Consider the following 17,427-nt stretch of genomic DNA (forward strand, 5'->3'; position numbering starts at 1 on the left):
CAGATCAGCCGGTGACTTGTGGGTGTGGATGTTCAGGCGTCTTGTCATTGAAGAGAAGCCCTGAGAACATGCACAGGAGAACATGGAGAAGCCGTGTGCGTTTCAAAGCCTCAACTCTTAACAAAGGGCTAGGGTGGGCCAAGGAAACTGTCCACAGTGTTTACCTGGTGTGCCTGGCCTGGCTGAGCCAGTTACAGGGTCTGTATTGTTAAACTGCAGTGAAAAAACACAGTACTAGTGTTGAGAATGGAGACAGGTGATGATGAGAGAAGAAAACAGCGAAGGGGCCTGTCGCTGTTGGGGTATATGGCAGCTTGATTGAACCGGGAACAGGGAATGGAAAAGAAGGTGGCAAGCACCTGTGATAGCAGACAATCCAATAGGAAGTGGAAGAAAATAGGGACTTTATTTGTTAGAAGTTGTTGTTGAACAGCTTCCCACGTACAGACCAAGGCTGCTAGATTATGTTTGCCTTTGTTTGCCGCGTGCGCGCGCGCGCGCGCACACACACACACACACACACACCAGCTATGTATTATTTATACTGAATGCAGTTAAGATAGTATAAGTTGTTTTACTCTTAATAAGGGTTACAAAATAATGGGTTGGCAAAGCTGTACCAAACAAGGGACTAGGAAAAAAGGTAAAATCAAGGTTCTCAGCAGGAACCCAGAGAAGCAGCACAGTGACCTCCGCAGCACAAGCAGTTTATAAACAACAGTCATTAACCTTCTTGTGTCAGTCACGTTAACTCAGCCTGTGACTCACAAGGTTAGAAATCCAGAGAGTAATTGATTGAAAAAGGAGGAAAAGGGGTTTGTGCAGCCATCCTTCTCTATGGATGCTGGCTCTGGGCTGGCTGGAAGAGTGCATGGTGCTTTCATCTTGAGCATCTCCCACAGAGAAGGGTGGGCTCAGACTAAATGAGTGTGTGGTCCACCATACCCCTGCCAGCTCTGCAGCAGAGAGGCGACTGCAGCTGGAGAGGGAGAGGTTGCACCTCACTGCAAGCTGGAAGGTCCTTTTAAATAGAAATGAAGCGTTGGCTGTGCTCCCGAGCCTTAGCAGTGGCATGCTTTCACATCATCCTTGTCCTGGCAAAACGTATATTTTATGAAAAAAGAAAGGGAAGTACAAAACCATACAAAAGGCACACGCCTGTTCCATATGTGTTAGTGTATCTAGCTTCTCTGAAGAGCTCAGTGTTAGGAGCAGCTCCAGCATTTCTCAGGGCACTGTCATGTCATTGTCATTTGCCCACTGTTCACACTGCCCCTCTCTGTCACAGCCGTGCCCGAGGGCTTGACATTTGTCTAGTGGGGACAGTGATATGAAAGTGATATCCCCAGAGGTGATCACATTTACCCTGGTTCCCCTTCTTCCAGCAGAAGTAGCCGTCCAGTGAGGAAGCTGTACCATCCAGTGAGGAAGCTGTGGGCCAGATGCAAGGGCAGGGGCATCCATGCAGTTAGCAAGCCACTTAATAGAGCTGATTAATACAGGTTCTATGTCTCCACAATGCCCATAAGGCAGGGCTGCTGAAGTCTTGGTTCAGTGCAGGTTCATGGTGTCTTTGTCTGCCCTACAGTTATCCAGCTGTATTTCGACTATTATGATGCCCTGGATCACATTGTGGTGACTCTTAGAGTTACCACCGTCTGCGATCATACTGTGGAGACCAAGCTTTTACTCTGAGGGCCTCTATGGGAGGACATGAAAGAGCCAGAAACAGCAGAAAGAAACTTGGCCGTTCACGTCAGAGTGCCTGTTGAAATAACACATCCAGACACAGAGGGCCAGATAAATGTTCTCTTGATTCCTCTAGAACTGGTCTCAGTGCTGGTTGCACATTGGTACTCTCTCCTCTGTCTCTCTCCTCTGTCTCTGTCTCTGTCTCTCTCCTCTGTCTCTCTGTCTCTGTCTCTCTTTCTCCTTGCCAGTCTGCTCATAGCTGTTACGAAAATGGAAATGCTCACATGTGACAAGTGCCTAGATCTTTACTTGACACAAACTAAGCAGAATAAAAATGCCACTTCTGTCTGTCACACATATACTTTGTATGAATTTAGCAGACCTATATTAATGTATATTCATGTACATGTAGTAATTTTGTAATATTCATCCATATACATTTCTGTCCAAGATTTGAAGTAGTTTGAGTTGAGCGCTAAGCTTGCTATATTTTTATTTTTGTAAAGTCTAATAAATGGAAAACTATATGCTTGTTCTGTCATTATTTTTAATAGTCTAATAATTAGTTCATTGAATTACCCAGCTCAGCTTTTCTGTCTTAAAAGTGGATGGGAAACAGATTTTTCAGTGCTATTTCAGCATGTTCTAACAAAATATGATGCATTAAAATGAGATTTATTCTAACTATTAAAAGTGACCTTTGGGGTTGTCGTCGCTCTGTGCTTCAGTGTTTGGGAGTCAGCTGCACTGCAGCATGTTGTATGCCTTGTCTTTGTGTAGTGGTCGGAGTTCAATTTTAGAGAAATCATTTAGTCAAATCACTTTATCTCTAACAATTGCACTTTTCTATTTATTTTCACCCATTATCTGAGGTTCTTATCCAGTTTATCCCACAAGTATAATGCCTTATATATTGTTATATTTTCCTAAGTTGGAGTTACATAGAATTACTTATGTGTCTACCTATATAAAGACAAATTTGACTATGTGGGAATGAGCAAATGAGCAGGAAGTTTGGTGCTGTCAAGAGCCAGACCTCATTGTGCTACCAGTGAAGTACATTTGATGTTGGGAAAATACATAAAGGTGTATCTTTCAAAATAAGTCTGAATAATAAAGGACTTAACTTTCTGTTCTTACTTGACTATCGGGGGAGGCGATACAATAGAAACTCATTTCAGCCGGGCCCTTGTTTGTACCCCTTCACCCTGAACCTAGGACCTCGGCTTGGTCGGCAAACACTCTTCATTCGTCTGAGGTCTATCCCAACCCCTCGTATTTCTCATTTTGAGGAAAGATCTCACTAACTGCAAAGCCTGGCTTTGAGCTCCTTCTGTAACCAGCCAAGGTCTTGAGCTTCCAGCTCCGGGTGGCTGGGCTTACAGGGGCACACACCACACTCCAGGACGGAGCCAGCTTTCAGGGTGTTTAAGAAGCGTGGCTTTGGCAGTCGGACCCAGTCTTTCCTGCCTCTGGTGCTTTTCTTGAGCTTTTCTTTTATTAAAAGTAGTAGGAGTGATGCCTCCCTCACGGGGCGTGGTGGGACTTGACATAGAGAGACGCCCGGCTAAAGCTGCTCTTAAAGTTCCCTCTCCACTTCTCTTAAAGCCTTCAAGTTCTTCAGAAGGCAGTAAAGCTGGGTGATTTTTGCCCTGGGACCGTGTTATAGAGAAGTGGATGTATATATTTTTTTAAACACCAGATGTATGAGTTGAATGTAATGAATATTTCTTTTCTTTTGGTTTTATTTAAAAGAGGCATTATAAGAGATTTGGCTGGTTTTTAGAAAGTCTTTTTGCTGGTATATCTTAAGTCTCTCACCTGATTGAGAATATGCAGAGAAAAAGAGCTAAGTTTCTGGGGCTTGAGGTATAGGGCAGCACCAACTGGTGTTTGTTTCATTAAGCTTAGGCAAGATATCCAATTATTTAATGCAAATAGGAAAAGTTTACACTAAACTCCTACTTCTTTGCTGAGAACTCTAGAGAATTCAAATGAGGAGAGATATGTATTTAAAGGAAGGAAATTTAAATGAAACTTAAATCAGGGGCTTAATGTAGAATAATATTAGACCAGGAGATCTGAAATAATAAGTGAGAAATGCCAATAAATAAGAAGGGGCTGTATTTGCTCAGATGTTTGTTCTGTTTAGTTTTGTTTTGAGATAATTCTTAAATCATCAGAGACCCAAGCTAGTAAGAAATCCTCATATTATCCACATACAGGGGCAGTAGTGCTGCCTTCCTTGACAGTGTGGACCTGAGTCTGCTGTTCCTAGGAGAGAATTTGTGGCAGAACATTGCTTCTGACCTCACAGCTCCACTTGTGGCCTTGGTGTTCCCAGATGTCCAGCTTGGTTGTGCGCCTGGGGAGAGGATGGGGAGAAGAGAACAGGTTTCAGGACACTGGCCTTTCTAGGTGGTCAGTGAATTGGGTGGGGAGAGGGGAGAAGCCAAGGGGACCGGAGGACATGCTCCACAAAGAGCTGGGAGCCTTTAAACAGTAAGCGGCCATTCTTATTTCTTTGTAAGTAGTTGTAGTTTGTGAAGTGATGTAAGTGAGTGCGTGAAAGAGGACACTTTCATCTAGAGTCCCAATAGGATGTCCTCCCCTCTGTCTCCTGGCAAGTGAAGGCTTTTGTGGGACATGCCCCTTGGGCTAGTATGCAGATATAAGTGAGAATATACCATTTGAGTCTTTCTGCTTCTGGGTTAACTCACTCATTATGACCATTTCTAGCTCAATCCATTTATCCACAAATTTTGGGAATTCCTTCTTTTTAATAGCTGAGTAGTATTCCATAGTGTATATGTACCACAGTTTCTTTATCCATTCTTCTACTGAGGGACACTTAGGCTGTTTCCATGTTCTGGCTATTATGAATAAGGCTGCTATGAACATGGTTGAGCAAATTTTCTTGTTGTGTGCTGGAGCATCTTCTGGGTATATTCCAAGGAGTGGAATAGCTGGGTCTTGAGGAAGCCCTATTCCCATTTTTCTGAGATAGCACCAGATAGATTTCCAAAGTGGCTGTACTAGTTTGCATTCCCACCAGCAATGAAGGAGTGTTCCTCTTTCTCCACATCCTCGCCAGCATGTGGTGTCACTTGATGAGAGAAGCATGGGAGAATGGCAAAATAGAAGATCCAGAGGGTCCTAGAAACCTACAAGTAGAACATTATGATAGGCAGATTTGGGCCCAGGGGTCCCACTCAAACTAAGGCACCAGCCAAGGACAATACAGGCAGTAAACTTTAAACCCCTACCCAGATCTAACCAATGGTCAGAACATGCTCCACAGTTGAGTGGAGAGTGGGATATGACTTTCTCACGTACTCTGGTGCCTCACATTTGACCATACTCTGGTGCCTCACATTTGACCATGTCCCCTGGAGGGGGAGACCTGATGGCACTCAGAGGAAGGACAGCAGGTTACCGAGAAGAGACCTGATACCCTATGAGCATATACAGGGGGAGGTAATCCCCCTCAGGAACAGTCATAGGGGAGGGGAATAAGGGGAAAAGGGGAGGGAGGGAAGAATGGGAGGACACAAGGGATGGGATAACCATTGAGATGTAACAAGAATAAATTAATAATAAAAAATTAAAAAAAAAGAAAAAAGAAAAAAAAGAGGACACTTACCTGAAGAAAAACTGTGCCAGTGAAAGGTTTTGGTGGCTTGAGAAAGTTCACAGAATTTAAAGTACCCCAATGTGGTGCTTTCACTTCTAAAGGTATACCATTTATCTGAAATCTTCCTTCCAAAATAATTTGAAATAAAACAAGCATTCTTTGCAGAGGTGATTTTAAGTGACTATGGCATTCTGAAGGCTGTCGCAGAACTGCAACTAAAGGAAATTCTTTCTGGGTGTTTCTTGGCCCATTGATGTTTCCTGTGCCTAAGTCACGTTTTCTTTCCTCCTGAGGCTCAGCTAGTTCCTGAGACATAAGCCAAATAGCAGGTCCATCCACGTAGCCCTATAGCAGTCTTGTTTAAAAAAATAATGCATTTATTATTTATAATTAAGCTTCATAAAGGCAAGGACTGTCATTCACATTTCATTCTCAGGATTTGGAGCACTGTCTGTCACTTAGTGACTATTGAATGAATTGGTGATTATAACATTTACTTTTTACCTCATGTAGGGTTTGTTGCTGTTGTTGTTATATACTAGAAATCTCAGAATCCTAGAAGAAATTGTCCACTAAATGAAAATTGTAATTACATAACATTCAGAGCAGATACTTTTCTTTCATTTATTCCCTTTAAAACTTTTCATGCAATGGAGAACAAGATATTGAGACATGGTGTTTACAAGTCTTTAGCTGCATGGGACCCCTGATTATGTAGTTGACTTTGAAACCGAGAAAAACCAAGCTTTGTTACATTGCATCACACAAATGGCTTTAGACCGTGAGGATATGCTCTGGCTCTCTCTGCCATCCTCCCTGAGTGTACAAAGTTGGCTTTCCTAAGCACTCGGTGCACAGCACAGACGTCCTTATGGAGTTCTCATTGTAAAGATAAGCAAACACAAGAAATTTATTAGGGGGAAAAAAGCGATTTTCTTGTAGTTAGTTTGTACCAGTATGTTTTGATCTTCAAGAGTCAGAGTTAGACATTGGTGTTTCCAGATGTTGGCACCTTTCTCTCAAAGGCCACTTGGTATACTGTGGGCTGTGCCATGTCTGTGCTGCATGCTGTGGTGGTGGCACCTTCTAGGGTCTAGCTTGTTTTTCCAGCTGTTTCTTTTATCCACAAGTCTTTTGTTTTCTGTAGCTTTTGGTCCATCTTTGTCTGTAGTGGGATGTGCCAGCCACTCATGCCTCACTCATACACTTAAGCAATGTTTGAGCACCTACTGTGCATCAGGCAGCTGTAAATACCAAGGATATAACATTCACAAAAATAGGCCAGGCCCTTCCGAAAAGCAGGATTCCCCGGCTGCAAAATCTTTGAACTACAATCTTTTTGGCCTGCAAGTTGTGCTAGGGCAATGGAGGTGCAGAACTTGTCGGGTGTCCAATCAGTGCATGACTGGTCCAAGTGGAGACCCATGCTATGAAAGGGACACGCCCTTTCGCCCGACACGGCCTAGGTGATGGGAACCACAGGCTGGATAGCTTGAAGACTTAGGATAGAAACAAATAAATCAATAAGATGACTCCTAATGATATTCTGCTGTGCTCGTACGTCAGTGCCTAGCTCAAAAGACATCAGAGAGGCTTCCTTCAGCAACTGATGAGAGCAGATGCAGCGACTCACAGCCAAACATTAGGAGAAGAGAGAGGCCACCTTGGAGATCTCTACTAAGCAGGGCTCATGGGTCTGTGCTAGGTCCTCTGCAAATATGTTATAGTGGTTAGCTTGGTCTTTATGTGTGACCCTGACAGTGGAGGAGGGGGTGCCCCTGACCCTTTTGCCTTCTCTTGGGAACCTTTTCCCTCATTGGGTTTCCTTGCCCAGCTTTGAGAAGATGCTGATTTGTGCCTAGTCCTATTGTAACTTGTTATACTGTGTTCGCTTATATCCCTGGGAAGCCTGCTCTTTTCTGAAGGGAAACAGGACAGAGGAGGAGAATTCCAGGAGCAGGGGGGCGGGGGTGGGGTGGGGTGGGGTGGGGCGGTGGCAGCTGGGGCTGGGAGGAGTGTAGGGAAGGGAAACTGCAATCAAGATGTTTTGTATGAGAGGAATAAAAAAGACAGACAGACAAAAGAAAAAACAAGACACCCTAGTTGCAGGTGGGTAAGTTTTTGCCTCTACAAGTTCTTGAGGAAGAGTTAAAGAATCAAGTAAAACTTCCTCTTGGCAAGAGAAAGAGAAAGAGAAGGGGAGGGAAATGGAGAGGGAGAGACTTGAGGCCGAAGCCACTAAGCGTACATAGTTTACATGGTGCATAGTTCTTTTGTATATCAGAACATTCTGCTTCCGTGTACTGCTGTCCCCACAGTGAGGGGATTGTATTATCACTCTGAGTTACTGACCTTTGTGGCCCTGTGCTAAATGCTCTGGTTATGTACAAGGTAGGCCTTAATACCAATCCATGTAGCAGAGCTTAGGTCAGTGGATTCAGTCAGTGCCTTGCCTTGGACCCAAGACCACACCCGAGCTTGTTTGTCTTCATACACAGCAGACTGATGGGTGGTGTTTTCTTCAATGTTGAAGACTTTCATGTGCTTACACTTGCTTCGTTGCTTTCACTTGCAGTAGTTTATGATCCTCTGAGTTAAACCACTTATATCTCCATTTGTAATTAAACTTGCATTGTATATGAGTAAATTCACCTAGAAAAATACTCATTATTAAAACTGGCTACACAAAACACCAAATATAGTCATAGTCCATGTTTATGACTCAGTGTCATTTTTGCATATAAATGCACATACATATATGTGTGTACATGTGAAATGCCTTGTATACTTTTTGGCATGTAATAGGTGATCCTTAAGTGATAAAAATGCAGTCTTTTTCATTTTAGTTTTCATGCAAATGTTAAATAGGCAACTTTTAAAAATATGTTGCAATATTCCCATTAAAGTGCTTTACACGCATAGTTTTGTAATCTGGCTAGATAATCTTAGCAGTCATCAGTGTCCTCATGTGGACCACTGCGTTGTGATGTTCCTTCTCTTTGACATGTCTCCAGAATGTACTTGGGAATCGAGCTGTGGCTTTTCAGCTGGAATGTGCATCAGAATCATTGGGGCAGGGGTGATTAAAAGGCATTTTAAAGATACTATCCTGGGGTTTCTGATGCCTAGATGTGAGGTACTGCCTGGGACTTTGCATTCCAACATCTCCCCAGATGTTCCAGCTGCTGTGTAGATCTCACTCTGAGCTCCTTATCTGGGGAGGCAATAACATTTGAAATTATTACCCCTCTATATCCAATGGAGTCAGTGGCTGACGCCCTGCTGTTCGTCTTTTATAAATATTTTAGAGATTTTTGCTTTGCCTACACTTTATTGTACTTTTGGATTAGAAGATCTCATAATGGAGTAAATTTATACTTATTTCTGTTTTTTTTTTTTTTTTTTAAGAAACAAACATGTTTACCACCTAGGGAAAAGGCATCGTTTTTGATATATCTTACAAGACAATTTTACCTGTTTTATTTTATTTCTAAGAAGGCCAGGGTCAGCATGATGTGACACTTTAAAATAGTAGCAAGAATTTTATGTTCTCTACTTCTTTTCAAGGGTCCTTTTGATAGGCTAGCACCAAGTAAAATTTAGCATTCACCATTCACACTCAGAAAATTTCACTCAGAACGACAGCAACATGACAATTTCACCTCCTTTTAAAGCATAGCTTACGTCTTTGGGGATGCCATGGTATAGAAGGGTTATTCTTTGAAAAGAAGAAAGGCAGTCAGAAAACCTTTGTCCATGCGATGAGATGAAATGATCTTTCACTCAGTGCTTCTGAGCGCCTTTCTGTGAAAGGCGTTATGGCACAATCCAGTGCCAGGGCCACTTATCTTTATCATGTACAATGAGGGGGTTTGAGTAGATTTTAACTTAATATGGACCTAATTGCGCAGTGAGGCTGTGGATCACCTTAATGCAGTTGTAGGCTTCATTACCAGAATTAGTAGTGTGCAGATCCTGACACTGCTGCTGCTGGCTTCTTGTTTCTGTAGAGCATGTCTGGAACGTAAGGTGCCAACTGGAGCTAAGGAAGGGGAGAGCCATCATTCCAGCAGTCTGACACCTGCTGCTACAGGCTGTATTTGCATATGGCAGTTGTTGGAAGATGCAGTGATACACTGGATGGAGAGACTTCTATGTGTTACTAGTTAACCCCTGCTTAAAAGTAGGATAAGAAACCTGGGGATCTCAACACTTGGCCCACTACTGTGTCCTCCATGCTCAACATGGTGTCCAACTCACATTCAGTAAATAAATGACTCAATTTTGAGATGAAGATGATGATAAGCCTTCATATATTTGTCACAAAGGTAGCTTACTGCTTTTGTCCATGTGGACAGAGAGGTCAGAAATGTAGCTCAGCTATAGTTCTCAGGAGCGCTGCCCGCTTTGGATTTTGAGGGTGCACCTCTCTCTGGGACCTAGAACATGCTAGTGGGCTGGGCTAGCCAGCCAGCAGGCTGTGGGATCCTCCTGTCTCTGCTCCCCAAGTTCTGCATCCCAAGCACATGGCACCACTCTGGCTTTTGTGTGGGTGTTGGAGGGAGTACACGCAGGTCCTCGTTCTGTGACAAGCTCTTCACTTACTGAGATCAAGTGGAGGCTCCAGTGAAGAGATTTGTATGTGAGAACTTTTCAGTTTTACCTGAGAACTTTATTAAATTTGGATACTTTGTCAGCTGAATCAATAGCTTCTTGTCTTGGAATTCTGTTGTTTCAAATGTGTGAGTAGAGGCTGCAGGGGGATTACGTTTTGTATAAAATTTTGGTAGATTATGGGCCAAGATGATTTCAGCTTTTGAATTTATGACTGTCTTATTCCGTCTTTTTGTTCAATTATTTAACATAATGTCAGCCAGCAAAGTATTTTTTCTAACTAGGTTATTAAATAATCTAAAATAACTTCAGTAGTTAAAATAATTAATATCAGAATATTATTGCTTTTCTTGTTTTTTAAGCCTTAAGCAAGCCAGGGACCTAGAGCGAGAGAGGGCTGCAGCCAATGACCAGCTGACCAGAGCTATCCTGCGGGAAAGAATATCCAGCGAGGAGGAACGCTCAAAGGCAAAGCATCTGGTGAGTGTCTTCCGGCTTTACTAAAGATGCCTTGTCCTCCAGGGCATCTCTGGGGGTGGACAAAGCTAAGCTCTTGGTGCCAGCTTTTAGTGTTTATAGCAGGTAATGCTCTCTTGGCCAGGATTTTCTTGAGTTTCATATATTACAAGAAGCTGATTAAGGTTGGCCATCCAGGATGTTAATTCAGGTCGGTAACTTTAAGAGTGTTGAAGTTGGGACTTGTACCCAGTCATGTGCCCCGGCATCACACCAGGCAAATGTTTCTTGCTTGCTTTTCCCCCTCCCTTGACTGTTCTGTCTCTGAACACTGAGGCAGGCTCCTGGCTTTCTTTTCCTCTTGCTAGACGCTTCCAGATACTTACCTGAGAAACCTCCAGGAAGGTGACTCAAGCTTTTATCAGTACTTGTTAGACCTTAGAAAGAGGAAAATATCAGCAAGGTGCTTAGAAAAGTCTTTCAAAAGACCATCAGAAGTTTTTTCTGTAAAAGTTTGTAGGTATTTTTTTTATTTAAAAAATTTTAAAGACCAGATAGGTACTTTAAAAAAAAGATTGTTATCTGAAAATTTGAGAGTCACATATACATCTTTTCCTGATATAACTATGGTTTACACTAGGGCAGGTTTTCCTCTGTAATGTTTTTTCAGGGTCTCTTGTAGACAACTATGAATTTGGATAAATGCTGTATGTATGCAAATATATTTGTAGACTACAGAAGTTTTCTGGAATGTAGCCTCTCATGATGGATAGAATCTCCTGTATCCTACCATTTACTAAGCCCAGTTTCCGTTGCCAGCTAAAACTGGAGTTCTTCTGGTTCAGGCCACTAGCCTGGTTGCTTAGTTCCTACTTCTTTGTAGAAATGCAGGTGGAACTGCTCAGGACCTTTAGTCCTCACTAGAACCTCACACTGGGAACCAGGGAGACTGAGCACACGGCCATGCATGGAGGGCTTTTAATTTCACAATTCCTACCAGCACTTAACTGAGAACTGCTAAAACTCAACAAGACCAACCTCTGCTCTCTCTTTTAGTGCCTCTCTGTCTGTCTTGCATCTGTCTGTCTGTCTGTCTATCTCTCTGCAGTTGCCCCACGCACTCATTAATATTGGTAAGATTGACATCTTGTTCTTTCACTTTCTTTTTAATGACTGATGTTAATACTTATCTATGGTGATGGGCTGCAATGTGATAAGTTAGCCTGAGTATATAATGTATCTGATCAAATTAGCAGGGTGTTACTTCCTTCCTGAGTCATTTTGCTAACAGTTTCCCCCCTTTTTTTTTCTTTTCTTTCTTTTCTCTTTCTTTTTTTCTTTTATCCCTTTCTTTGAAAAGTGAGCCTATCCCCCCCCCCCCAAAAAAAAAGAAAAAGAAAAAGAAAAGAAAAAACCGAACCTATGACCAGGTACAAATAGAGGAATATAAAAGGGAAGCCAGTTTATAAACCTCTTTCTTAGTCACTAGTCTGCGGTCCAGGCTGCACAGGGAGGAAGGTGATGAACAGGAGGGAACTGCCAGTGGCCTGACTGCACGTGCTCATTCAGTGGCACTAAGGGAATAAGAGGGTCAGAAGGGAAGCTAGGCAGTTTAAAGGGTGGCCATCTCAGGCTTAGAAATAAAGTATGGAGCAGCTCAGTTTCTGATCCGATCTGCTGTCTGTTTAGCCAGAAGCATATTTTGAAGAAGTGGGGAAAAAAATCTCAGGCCAGTTGGCTGAGGGTCATTCTTCCTTTACAGTGAAGTTTCACAATTTGGAGGATAAAGGCGGAGGAGACGTGGAGGTGACAGTGCTCAGGGTTTAGGAAGGCCCTGGGGCATTGCTGGTGTGCATTTTTCTGTCTACTTTCTTGGTCGTTTGCCCCTTATCCCTGGTGTGCTCCTCTTTGAATGGCTCTCTACTTGAATGGACATACTGTCTCGTTCACTCAGTTTAAGATTTAATGAAAAGACTTATTACATACACAAATGATGAGGCACTGAAAGAGAAATGATTTCATATAAAAAAGTGCAAGCGTGAAAGGATCTTGTAGAACCTGAGGTGGCTCCCACTATGTGAAGTGGTTTGGATGGAGCGCCATGCCAGCCTTCTCTGTTTGTCTCAATAATCTGCCTGTTGCCTGTTCTCACTTTTACTTAACTACTCATATGCAAAATACTAAAGTGTATGTGCTGTTTGCAGCTTTTTCTTACCAAGTGTGGAGTTGTGTGGTATAGATGGCCAGTTACAGCCCTCACAACTGCTGCATCTCAACATTCATCACAGTGCTGGCCACATGGAGTCCTCAGAGCACTCAGGGAAGAAGTGGGGTTGATACAGTGGTAATGCTCACTCACCCTGGCTTAAATGTTCACAGATATCAGAGCGTTGTGTTGTGGCCACAGAAGCACAGCTGCTATTGGGTAGTTCCTGATGTGTTTGCTATGTTTCTCCATTATTGCTGTTAGTGCAGAAGACATGCATATTCACTGGGTAAAGAACAGAAAATAAGTCCAAAAATACATTCAAAATTGACACAAAACATCACTATCCACAGATAACTATTAATACTCTGTGTGCATTTGTATATTTAGGTGTCTATGCTTATACATGTGTGTGTATATGTGTGTGTGTGTGTGTTTATGTATGTGCATGCTTATGTGCATATCTTTGTGTGTTTTGGTTGTATGTGAAAGTCACAGATCAACCTTGAGAGTTGTTCCTCTTTTATTTTTGAGGCAGCGTCTCTCACTAGCCTGGAACTCTCCAATTAAGCTAGGCTAGCTGGCCAACAGTCCCAGGGATCTGCTGTGCACCTCTCCAGAGCTGCAGTCACTAGGCCTGGCTTTTTCCCGTGGGTTCTCAGGACTGAGGACAGGCCCTAGTGCTTGTGTGGCAGGCACTTTCCTGTCAAGGTTGTCTCCCCCAGACACCTGACACTTAGCTCTTAAGTAATTCTTTTTGTCCAGAGCCTCATGATTGCATGACAAATCTGACCCTAACGCTCTGTTTTATTTTTTATTCTTTTTATTTTCTGTTGAGTTGTTTATAACATTAATACATTAAGTTTGTCTAAGACATTTATGTGAGTGTTTTTTCCCAAACAAATGACTTTTTACAGTCTTATAAAAATTTACACATTTGAAAATTATTTAGACTGTATGGTAAAAGTTTTTTTTATAAGAATACATATGTTCTTGTATGTTTACTACTTAATGACTGAGTATATTTCAGTGAGTTTCCCCCAATTATTGTAATAACATATTAAAGAAAATACAGAAAATGTGAAGAAGATAAGTATTAGCTGGGAGCGCTGGCTGAAGGCAGAAATATTGTTGAGTTCAGAGCCAACCTGGGCCACATGAGAAAGGCCAGCCTGGGCTCTGTAGTAAGATTGACTCAGGAAATGAAAGACGACCCTAAAACACTGTTGTAAAGCTGTCACCTTCTGCCCATAGAGGTAGGAGTTCTCTTTGCCTCTTCCATCTGTGTGTTCTGTACAAGCCTTAAGATGCAGAGTTTATATCCTTCTTGTGAAACAGAGTCCTAGTGTAGGTTCTGTGCCTTCTGTTGTTATGTAGTCCCATGATTCTGTTGAGGGACCATGGCGAGCCAGCCCAATGACTCCAGCGTTATTCTCTGTGGGCACCAGGTCTCTGTCACTGCTCTCCCTGAGACTGTGAGCTTTTGAATGATGGTCAAGATTGATTGATTGATGGTTGGTTGGTTTTTGGATCTCTAGTTGGAATTTGAGTGTTAGAGCCTGTAGGAAAGTAAACTCTTGGGTCTCATGTATTTGAATTAATCAGAAAGCTTTTGTTCAGTCAAACTGATGTGACAATGTGTATCTTTCTCAAAATATTTGAGGCCACATGTGTTTTATATATTGGATTTTAAAGGAATTTGGCATATTTTCACACACATAATTATGGACTTATCTCTCTATTATCTGTCTGTCTGTCTATATCTGATGAGAAGACCTTAGGCTAAACATGACATTCATGTTTCCAATACAGTGTATACAGGTGGACTAGAGTTAATTTTCCAGTGCTTTTAGTGTGTCTGTTTTGACTGCCATCTGTCACATAAGTCAGGGGTGGAATCTATCATTAGTGATGTTATGTCAACATATACCAAGAAGTCTTGGGATCTGGTCTTATATTTTTATGTTTATCTGCTGGCATATGATGTGATACACACACACACACACACACACACACACACACACACACACACACACACACGCATACTTATTGCTGGGAATTGAACCTGGGGTACCACTGAGCCACACCCCATACCCAGTTTTAGACTTAGAACATTTTGTATTTCATATTTTCAGATATGCTTGGTCTATGTTGTGAAATCAACTTACTCTTTTCCCCTGCTCATCAGTGTTTAGCATTGAATCTGTGTCTTCTTGGGTGTGAGTGCCAGGCTTCCTCCTTAGTTGTCCTAGCAGCTGGTTCTCCTTGAAGAGCTGAGTCACGCTGGTTCTGTTGCTGAAATCTTAAAGTAGGTTCCAATCAGAAGTTTCTCTCTGGAAGACTTGTTTTGACTGGGGAAGCTGTTAAGCCTGGTCTTAACAGGGTATACCATTTCCTATCTATCCTGCATGGCTGGTACCAGAATTTTAATCAGATTTTATCCAGAGGTTGGGAGAGGCCACTCCCTGGTGACTGTGCCTGCTGGAAGTCCTAGGTGAGGTCCATACCTCCTAGGGGCAGTGAAGAAAGAAAAGTGGAAGGGCAGCGCTGAGCCACACAAGGCCAGTGCAGCTGGACACTGTAGTGTCTTCAAGGTCCTGTGTTCATAGTCTCATATTTGCTGTGTCATTATAATTTCTTTTGAAATTAAAGAATAGTAGGCTGATTTTTTTACTTTGCAATTATATTTGATTTCTTTCTAAAAATGCCAATTAAAATAGTGATTCAGTCTTTTTTCTGTCTTATTACATTATGTATGCTTAATGTTAGTCATTTCTTATTCACCACAGAGCTGTTCAGTATTTTCTTTTTAAAAAGATCTGAACTGTAAAATAAGCCATAGTTCAGTTCTCTAAGACCATTTACTTAAAGCGTTTTGGACCCTCTGCCCCTAAGTGTGACGCAGCGTCCTTTACCCTTAGAGCAGGTTTCTCACTGGATGTTTCCTGTATGGAAATCACTCTGGAGGGTGCTCAGTCTGTGAAGGGAGGAAGAGAAAGTCAGTAATGGGTGAGGCGGTCATTCAGGCTCTAGTTTCCTGTTTCCAGTCATCATTTTCTCCTTCTAGGCTCTCCGTTTCTATAAACGTTTGTAGTCACTGATAAGATCCTGGGTTCGGTTATGCCGTCTTCTTACATATCTTTCACTGTACTTTGCTTATTATTTTCTCTCCCCTGTGACCCCCATCTTTTCTCTCCTGCTTGCTGATTGGCTTCTTCACATCAATAGTACCCTCCTCTGCTTTCATAGTGTGTGTGTGTGTGTGTGTGTGTGTGTGTGTATGAGTGTATGTGTGTGTGTGTATGTGTGTATGTGTATGAGTGTATGTATGTGTGTGTGTGTGTGTTTAAATCTATTGTCCTCAGATGAGAAGGAACATATTTTGGGGAAACAAATATCAGTCTTTAAAATCAATCTTTTAAAGTGTAATTATCTTATCCGTTATACTACTTACAGTGTGTGAGAGTCCCTACTCTTGAGGTTATATGGATCTTGCCTTTTAAACTCAGTGCTGTACCTGTGTCCATTTAACAGCTGCTTAAGTGTCTGCTTATGTCAGGCTCCAGCAGATAGTAAGTTGATCTTGTTGACTGAACTGTTGAATGTGCTAAGTCCCAAAAATAAGAGGAAAGGAAGTGACTTTTCTAGGAGCCTGTAGAAGCTTTCCCAGAAGGTTGGGAAGTAGGGCTGTATAGTGTCCTAAGTTTTAGGCATGAGCATCAGTGCATGGGGATGGGGCACAACATGTGTTGCTGAGGGGAGGCAAGAGTGAGAGGAGTGGTGGATGGGGCAGCAGTAGTCAGCAGAGTGTAGGTTCTGGAGGACACACATGCCTCGTAGGAACCCTGGACTAGATACATAGGAGTCTTTGTAGTAGGGCAGTGGAGTGGTTAGAAACTCGTTCTTCAGAGCTCAGTGGTGTGTGAAGGCAGAATAGAGGAGGACATGGCTGGGTGCAGAGAGCCTGGAGGAAGGCCTCACCGTCATGCAGCAAAGAGCAGGTGATGCCCGAGTTAGAGCAGTGCTTATAGGGAAGCAGAATAAAGAAATGTAAGAAACATTTGGGAGATAGTTTTCCTAGGACTTCAGGTTTGAAGGATAGAAACAAGAATCAAGAGTAACTTTAGGGGTGAATTTGTGACCGTGGGTAAGGATGCTTGCAGCAGACTAACAGCCTCTTTTATTCCTAAAACTTAGATAGTGGAAGAAGTTGTCTCTGACTTCTATGTGTGTGCTCTGGGGTGCACAGATGCTTTCCCCCTCTCTAAATGAATGAATACATAGACACAATTTAACAAAGACTACAAAGTCTCTGCTATCAGCAACTCTGTTCATTAGGGGAGGAAAAGGCTAAGCGTTAACCTTAAGAGTATCCGGGGTCAAGTGTACACTGTGCCGTATAACTTCACTGAAGGATTAGGGAAGGTCCTGGCTTTAGCTTTTGTTCTTTTCCGATTTTTGAGAGTACCTTGGTCTTTTTCTACATGTATCTCCACCACACACTTATTTTTCAGCATATCCTGTGGATAAGGTTTTGTTAATTGCAGATGTGAAGGCAAATTAGATCTGGTTGCCCGTCCTCAGAGTCTTCATTGTAGTGTTTGTCAGGGAGGTCAAAGGCCATTCTTTTTTTTCCCCCTTTTAATTTTGTCACTTCTGAATGTTCAAAAACCTCACACTGTTTAGAAAAATACTACAGAAAGTAGAGTGGGTGAGTGCACAAATCTCATTTCTGCAAATTTAAGTGACTTTCACCAGAATAGCACTTTTCATCTCTCCACTCCCTATTTTTGTCTGAAATGCACCAGTGCAGCAATCAAGAGCT

General features: G+C 42.4%; 1 protein-coding gene across 1 annotated transcript in view; it reads left to right on the top strand.

Moving 5' to 3' along the window:
* Chchd3 (coiled-coil-helix-coiled-coil-helix domain containing 3) overlaps positions 1-17,427 on the top strand; it is a 261,113-nt gene that overhangs the window by 80,320 nt on the left and 163,366 nt on the right. The window contains exon 4 of the mRNA XM_051151761.1: positions 10,303-10,420. Within this exon, the coding sequence (XP_051007718.1) occupies positions 10,303-10,420 (118 nt within the window). The remainder of the gene's footprint in view (positions 1-10,302; positions 10,421-17,427) is intronic.

Source organism: Acomys russatus, chromosome 10 (assembly GCF_903995435.1).
Source record: "Acomys russatus chromosome 10, mAcoRus1.1, whole genome shotgun sequence".
NCBI classification, from domain to species: Eukaryota; Metazoa; Chordata; class Mammalia; order Rodentia; family Muridae; genus Acomys; species Acomys russatus.